Consider the following 7,500-nt stretch of genomic DNA (forward strand, 5'->3'; position numbering starts at 1 on the left):
CACTCGCAAACAAAATTACAAGTGAAGAAAACCAGGAAGGCGCCAATAGTAGAATCTGTGAAAGCGGAAGCTCGCTTCTAGAAAGCACACAATCAAGCAAGGACGCAGTGGACGACCAGTGGCTTCCCATCTCCTCGAAGGGTCAGTTCTTCTCTGATTCCTTCTTCGAAGACGTCCGTAAGGACTTCGAAACGGCTGTCAATGAAGTCCTCAGCAGGCATGACATCATGAGGAGTGCCAACGACGAACTCTCCTGCTACCGAAGTCTCCGGGAACGTGAGCTCAAGGATGAGACTCAGGCGATGAAGACCACGGAAGATCAACACGGATTTAAGGTGAGCAGATGATCTCATGGTAAGATGCAATATCGTATGGGTGGTGATGATATTTCAGACGAATTCTTAGCCAGGCAAAAGTATTTTGTAAGAAACTCGGTTGTGCATATGATTCCTGGGGGGCGGGTGAGGGGAATCAGTAAGGTTCAACATTTTCCCTCCAATTAGGTGGTGTTGGACGTCCACGACTTCATGAACGAAGACGTCAAAGTGAAGGTGGTGGACAACAAGGAGGTGGTGGTGGAAGGTCGTGCGGAGAAGAACGACGGAACGTTGAGGTCAAGCAAGAGCTTCTGTCGACGCTTCACTCTTCCTGGCGCAGTGGACATGAATGCTGTCACCTCAGCCATGTCATCCGATGGTGTTCTCACCATCACTGCGCCCAAGGTTTAAAAATTGGGTCACTGAAAGTTTCAACGAATCCTTTACAATGCTAAGGGAATCAGCTATTACAGACGTTGTTGATGGAGTTGTTTGTTGTTTTTGTTGTTGATATTTATAGACCTGAATTGCGATGATATATTTTCCTGAATCTATTTTCATATGAAATAAAATGTATTTATCTATAATGCATTTTACCTAACCTATATGTAATCTTTATGAATGGTTTTCTATCGTTATACTTGTATTTCTGGTGATATTCCTTATGCTCAGAATACGCATTGCCAAAGTTATACAACGATGCACATGCTACAGGCTCTTGTGCATGGCATGTTGCCATGCTACAGAAGCATGCATAGATATACATATATACCGTGCAATACAAAAATACCTCTTTAAGAAACATTCTTGAACAAATAAGTAGCAGTCTCTAATATCCTCTGTTCAAGAAGAAAGCTGCAGAGTTAGCACTTGTCTGGCTCCAGATAACCCGGTAAGAAAAAAATGGTTGTGATTTCCGTTAAGATGTAATGGACTAAAAGTCATCAAACCCCAGTGAAACTTTAGACTTCACAGCTTCACAGAACCATGTTGATGTTCTTGTGTTTCTTTACGTTGTATATGAAAGGAAATAAAATTCAGAATCGCAGAAGTATCCAAACACACATACACACGTGTGTGTGTGTGTGTGTGTTTGTGTATGTATGTATATATATATTTCTATATATATAGGCAGGGATTTAGCTTTTAAGGACAAAAGTCCTTGCTTCTTCATTTCCTATTATTTATTTTACAATTATATTTTGCTATATATCTGGTGTCTGTTAACAATAGAGGGAGATGGAACATGGAAAATTAATGTCTCTTTTCAGCGCAAAAAATAATTAAAATCATTTATGAATTAAGGCCATGGTTTGGAGGTAAGGCCACAGCAATTCTTTTCTTGAATATCGGGTCAGACGACATTTATTTCCAGGAAAATGAAAAGAAAATGAAAATCCCGAATCTTTTTCATTCTAATTTCCCGCATATATTGTGACGTCCGCGAAAGAAATAGCATAAAATAAAAATATAAAAATAATTACAAAGCAAGATGTCTATGGTTCATTGTGTATGGTATCGTTTCTCCCGTCCTCAAAACAAAAATAAAATATATTTGGCGGAAATATCTTACTCTTATATGTCATGTCATATATATAGTCTATCTTGAATATTTTTGATTTTGATTTCCGAAATATCAAATTCTGGTTGAAAGAATTCTTTGTCTGTTTTCATTCAAGTCCTCGAAAACTTGCAGTAAGACAGAATTGTACTTCCTCCAGGTGAGGCTGGAACTGATACATTCCTTTACTTCTGATCTTTGGAAGGTAGGAGGTATACTTGTCTTATTTTGGTGCTGGGGATTTTCTTTTTTCTTTTTTTTCTCTTTTTTTTCCTCCCACCGACATTTCATTATGACCAGACGCCCGCTATTCAAGAAAAAAATTGCTGTGACCTAAGAGGGGTCTCGCTAATCCACAGTGGCGGCAAAGATGACCTCATACAATACAAAATTATGCTACAATGTGTGTAACAACACAAGCAGGCAAAGGCAAACGTGAAGAAAATGAGATCCTCTGCCAAAACATTATATGTGATATATATTTGTGTCTGCGTAGTTGTGTACGTATTTACATTCATACATATATACATATAAGCATTAACACATTTACATACAATCATACATATAAACACGCCCACATACACACACATAAAGACATACATGTGTGTATGTGCCTGTGTGTGAGTGTGTATGTGTGTGTATCTGTAAGAGTGTGTGTGTGCGTGCGTGCGCATGTGTGGTGTGTGTATGTACGTATACATCTCGTGCATATATGTATATATATACATGTAAGTACTGCATGGATGCATGTATGTAATGTATACATATATGTATGCATGTGTGTTTATGGTTCCATGTCGTGTAACATAATCATGCGTCGAGTGATACAACCGCTATATTCATGTAAACGTTTATATAAGGTCATCAAGGATCACAATAAACTTCGTCGTCCAAATTTGGTCAAAAGGAATCCGTCCATATTTGGTCAGAAGGAATGATTCACCCTACAACAAACGGGATCAGATTTCTTCGATTTCTTTGTGAGATCTGGAGGAAAACGTGGAGATAATCTACCTTCTGTCCGATTTCTTAACTGTATATCTTGCCAAGGAATGGCATTGTAGTACCACTTGAATGAACAAACGAGGGTTCCAAATAGATGGTAATATGTAATCATTGTTAATCAGGATATATATCAGATATAGAAAATTTGACATCTAACACAAGGATTATTAATGGTAAATTTATTGTAGATCGTGAATAAGAAGGAATGATAATAATGATAGTGATAATGATAATAATGATAACAACAATAATGATAATGATAATAAAAATAATGATATTAATAATAATGCTAATAATAATAACAATAATGGAAATAATAACAATAATAATCATAATAAGCATTCTGTCATTATCGCGTCTGCTACAGGCATATGGCAACTCCTTCTTTACTATATTGGGAATATGAATGTCATATCAAAATCAAATTGATACACATTAAAAGGAATAACGAATCAACCAGAATCTTCTCACAGTGCGAGGGAGGGAAAGGAACGCGCCATGACATCATCAGGTATGCCTGGGCGGTGGGCGTCGCTCCAAGTCGGGACACATAAAAGGCGGCGGTTCGTCTGACCCGACAGTTACTTCTACGCTAACACTTGCAGTGAACACACCGCGAATCAACGATCCTCCGCTTTCAAAAGCTTCTTGATCTATTTGTATACAGAGAGAGCAAAATGGCCCCAATTCAGAAGCACTTCTCTTCTCACGTTGAGGAGAACTCAAGCAGCGCAAGCAGCAAGGCCTTCACGACCAGCAGTTCCTTCCACACAGTCAAGACGTCTTCGTCCCACAACAGTGCAATTGCCAGTGAAAACAAAACAGCCACGAACAGTGATCAGCCACAGACACACATCTCTCTCCTTGAAAACCAGGCTGACCGAGAGGTTATGCTGCCCATCACCTCACGGGGTCATTTCCACCACGACTCTTTCTTCGAGAATCTCCGCCAGCAGTTCGATACGGCCGTGCGAGACATGCTGGATCTGTGGGATTCACGCTCATCCTTCGAGGACGACCTTCTCTCCTACAGACGAATGCGAGATCTCAACCTCACGGAAGAGACTCAGGCTCTCTCCGTCAGCCAAGACAACACGTCGCATCAGGTAAGTGGCTTCCACAGTAATGATTTACTCGTATCTTATGGTGATATATACGTGTCATTATCTGTTGTATATTGGTTGTACGAATGAATTCCTTAAAGATGCAATAATGAGCTGACTTTCCAGGTCGTGATTGACGTGCGCGACTTCATGGACGGCGACATCAAGGTGAAGGTGGTGGACGACAGTGAACTGGTGATCGAAGGCAGCGTCGAAAAGCGACAAGATGGCGCCGTCTCGAAGAAGACTTTCTGTCGACGCTTCTCATTCCCGGGTCTCTTGAGCGAAGACGCTGTGTCCTCGTCCATGTCGGCAGATGGAGTTCTTACTGTCACTGTTCCAAAGAAGGTGCGTGGTAAAAGCTGTTAAAATGGACTGAATACAATCATTTATAGGCTGCACATTATCTGAGAACTTTTTACAGACAAGGAACCTTCATTTACATGAAATTCTTCTTCCAGACTTCCTTGACAAACAAGGAGGGTCAAACTATCAAAATCACTGCCTCGCACAAAAAGTCTGCAGATGCTACAAAGACTCACACGAACACCACCAACAACGTCGAAACGAAGGAAGTTAGTGTCGAAGGAAAAACATCAAAATCGTCTGGAGTGAAAGTGCAAGAGGATCAGACTCAGTCGACGGAGTCTCAGAACACGCAGGACTCGAGCGATTCGACGCAGGCCAACCCACTTGCTTCCTTCCACCTTCTTCCCATTTCGGAAAGAGGGCCTTTCTTCCGCGATTCCTTCTTTCAGGACACTCGAAGGCAATTCCAAGAAGCCGTCGACCAAGTCCTCAAAGAGTGGGGACAAGTGGACTCAGCGAGCGACCACATGAACATGTACAGGAACTTGCGAAAGCAGAACTTGCAGGAAGAGAACCAAGCCGTCGCCTTCAGCGAGGACCACCAGTGTTATAAGGTCAGTTGAAAGAGCATTCAATACTGATACATTTGACTTCATTTTATCAGGTAAACAATCCATCGTTTCATAAACATGCTGTTGCATCCATGTGTGTGAATCAATATTAAGAAAATTTTCAAATGAATTTAGATTGTGGCGGATGTACAAGACTTCAAGGAAGGCGACGTCAAGGTCAAGGTGGTGGACGAGAATGAGCTAACAATCGAAGGCAATTTGGAGATCAAGCGAGACGATTCCGTGTCCAGCAAGAGTTTCTTCCGCCGTTTCTGCTTCCCAGGACTCGTGAGCGCCGACACCGTGACGTCCGGGATGTCATCTGACGGCATCCTCACTGTTACTGTACCAAAGGCAAGTCTGCAAAGCATTTTCACTAACTTCATTTTATATTATGGATTGAAAATAACGATTGATATAGTTCTTTAAACACAGTTCAATAATCTCCATTTTCTTCAATCAGACATCGGGATCGAAGGCCAGTGCAGTTTCTGAAGCGTCAACATCTCAGGTTTCCCAGACTTCATCTCAAAACACAGAAGGAAAACAAACTCTCACAAAGGTATCCAAATCAGAACACCAAAGTTTTCGTTCCGAGTATCAGAATGCATCTACCAGAAGGACTGAAGCGACATCGTCACTCGCAAACAAACTTACAAGTGAGGAAAACCAAGAAGGCGCCAATAGTAGAATCTGTGAAAGCGGAAGCTCGCTTCTAGAAAGCACACAGTCAAGCAAGGACGCAGTGGACGACCAGTGGCTTCCCATCTCCTCGAAGGGTCAGTTCTTCTCTGATTCCTTCTTCGAAGACGTCCGTAAGGACTTCGAAACGGCTGTTAATGAAGTCCTCAGCAGGCATGACATCATGAGGAGTGCCAACGACGAACTCTCCTGCTACCGAAGTCTCCGGGAACGTGAGCTCAAGGATGAGACTCAGGCGATGAAGACCACGGAAGATCAACACGGATTTAAGGTGAGCATATGGCATCGTGGTGAAGCAATATCATCTTAAATAAACATTAGAATTAACCTGTCTTCGCAGCATGCCTTACGTTAAATGATACTAATAGTTGCTTATATCCTAATTAGGTGGTGTTGGACGTCCATGACTTCATGAACGAAGACGTCAGAGTGAAGGTGGTGGACAACAAGGAGGTGGTGGTGGAAGGTCGTGCGGAGAAGAACGACGGAACGTTGAGGTCAAGCAAGAGCTTCTGTCGACGCTTCACTCTTCCTGGCGCAGTGGACATGAATGCTGTCACCTCAGCCATGTCCTCCGACGGTGTCCTCACCATCACTGCGCCTAAGATTGCAAATGCGAAAGGCACTCAAAATAACACACAATAAAAACCGCCCGACGTGCATTGTATAGTTTTGATTTATCATTACGCCTCAAAGACATTGTTGATTTGTAATAATCAGATATGTATTTATTTTCTATATATATTTTCTTATGAAATAAAATCGCTTTATCAATAGGTGGTGTTTAAATACCTCGAGAATGAAAATATCAACAGGTGCATTTAGTGATAAGAAAATATAAATCACTTTTAAATTCCCTCTTATTCTATTTTTCAATTAATTGTGAATTTTATAAAGATAAAACATAATTTCCTATTTTTCATATATCGCAACTAATGTATAATAATAATGATAACGGTGGTAAAGATGATAATGAAGTAATTGAAATAACCACACTTTTGATAATGAAAATGATAGTAATTTTGATAATAATAATGAATTCAAGATGGGTGACATTGGTAATAATAATAATGATAACTAGTACGTGTAGTAAAAACAGCATTGTCATGATAGAAATAATAGTAATTATTATAACTTTCATGGTCATAATAATTGTAATAATGATTATAATGATAATGATATTAATGATAATATACAAATGATAATAATAGTTAATGTTATTATTTGATAACATTAACAAAACGAATTATAATAATAATGATAATAGTAATGATAATGGCAATAATGAAAATGGTAACAAAATTAATAATGCAACTACTACTACAACTAAATAATAATGATGATGATAACAACAACAAAACAACAACAACAACAATAATAATAATAGTCAAAATAGTAATGACAATAATATTGATAGTATTCATAATAACAATAATTACAACACAATAATGATAATAATGATGATGATGATAATAGTAAAGATAAAAAAAAGAAGAAAGGTAATTAAATCCTTATTATAATAATTATGATGACAATGACAATGATAACATTAGTAAAGATAATAAATGATAAATGATCATTATGTAAATGATGATGATAATGATAATGTTAACGTATATGATACTAATAATGATAATAATACAAAGAATAATTATAATCATTGTGATATTAAGAATAGCAAAAAACAATGACAATGATAATAATAATTATTATTATGATATGGATTATGATGCTGATAATTATACCTATATTGATAATAATGACTATACTGGTAATAAGAAAATGGTATGACAAGTTGTTGATTGTTTACTGAAATTATAAATTTTACGACAGAGTTACCGATAGCGACTATCATGCTCAATATGACAGTTTATCAAAACACTGAGTATAAT

General features: G+C 38.7%; 2 protein-coding genes across 2 annotated transcripts in view; both read left to right on the forward strand.

The window, feature by feature from the left end:
- LOC113812724 (uncharacterized) overlaps positions 1 to 904 on the forward strand; it is a 6,376-nt gene extending 5,472 nt beyond the window's left edge. Inside the window, exons 6-7 of the mRNA XM_070125024.1 lie at positions 9 to 335; positions 504 to 904. Coding sequence (XP_069981125.1) covers positions 9 to 335; positions 504 to 728 — 552 coding nt within the window. The 3' untranslated portion in view covers positions 729 to 904. The remainder of the gene's footprint in view (positions 1 to 8; positions 336 to 503) is intronic.
- Positions 905 to 3,478: 2,574 nt separating this feature from the next.
- Positions 3,479 to 6,377, forward strand: LOC113820682 (serine-rich adhesin for platelets). The gene is made up of 6 exons (XM_070125653.1): positions 3,479 to 3,989; positions 4,113 to 4,334; positions 4,448 to 4,909; positions 5,042 to 5,260; positions 5,370 to 5,879; positions 5,996 to 6,377. Exons 1-6 carry the CDS (start codon positions 3,561 to 3,563, stop codon positions 6,251 to 6,253), a joined length of 2,100 nt encoding a protein of 699 aa, XP_069981754.1. The 5' UTR covers positions 3,479 to 3,560; the 3' UTR covers positions 6,254 to 6,377.
- The last annotated feature ends 1,123 nt before the right edge of the window (positions 6,378 to 7,500 follow it).

The sequence above is a fragment of the Penaeus vannamei genome, chromosome 9 (genome assembly GCF_042767895.1).
Source record: "Penaeus vannamei isolate JL-2024 chromosome 9, ASM4276789v1, whole genome shotgun sequence".
NCBI classification, from domain to species: domain Eukaryota; kingdom Metazoa; phylum Arthropoda; class Malacostraca; order Decapoda; family Penaeidae; genus Penaeus; species Penaeus vannamei.